This window comes from Penaeus monodon, chromosome 24, assembly GCF_015228065.2.
Source record: "Penaeus monodon isolate SGIC_2016 chromosome 24, NSTDA_Pmon_1, whole genome shotgun sequence".
Classification (NCBI taxonomy): Eukaryota; Metazoa; Arthropoda; class Malacostraca; order Decapoda; family Penaeidae; genus Penaeus; species Penaeus monodon.
This window is the reverse complement of record NC_051409.1, coordinates 27250910-27251240: the sequence shown is the minus strand read 5'-3', so window position 1 is coordinate 27251240 and position 331 is coordinate 27250910. Positions and strand designations below refer to the sequence as shown.

Here is a 331-nt window from a genome sequence, read left to right as displayed (position 1 = left end):
CAAAAGATAGGAACTTTTTTCCCCTTTGGACCCCACCGACCTCCCCTTTACATCAGCACAGGGCCCTCTCCTCCTTACCTGAGTGTCATTCCAAATAACATGTAGTTTGTAGTTCCGGAGTACAGTGGGGTGTTCGTTGACGTGCTTCACTGCCAGGTTGAGTGCGGGCATCACTCCTCTGCCTAGAGAGTGCTTCGGGCCTTCCCCAACCTGGGGGGAAAATAAGACGAAATTTTAATATGCTGTTGGTCTCGTTGCTTCGGAGCTGTCGAGGTTGTCCTGTGTTGTGGCTTTAATTCACCGTTGCTTAGTTTTTTATTTTCCCTGGGAT

General features: G+C 49.2%; 1 protein-coding gene across 1 annotated transcript in view; it reads right to left on the bottom strand.

Moving 5' to 3' along the window:
• Positions 1-331, bottom strand: part of LOC119588702 — a 103718-nt gene that overhangs the window by 83076 nt on the left and 20311 nt on the right. Inside the window, 1 exon segment of the mRNA XM_037937340.1 lies at positions 79-210. Within this exon segment, the coding sequence (XP_037793268.1) occupies positions 79-210 (132 nt within the window).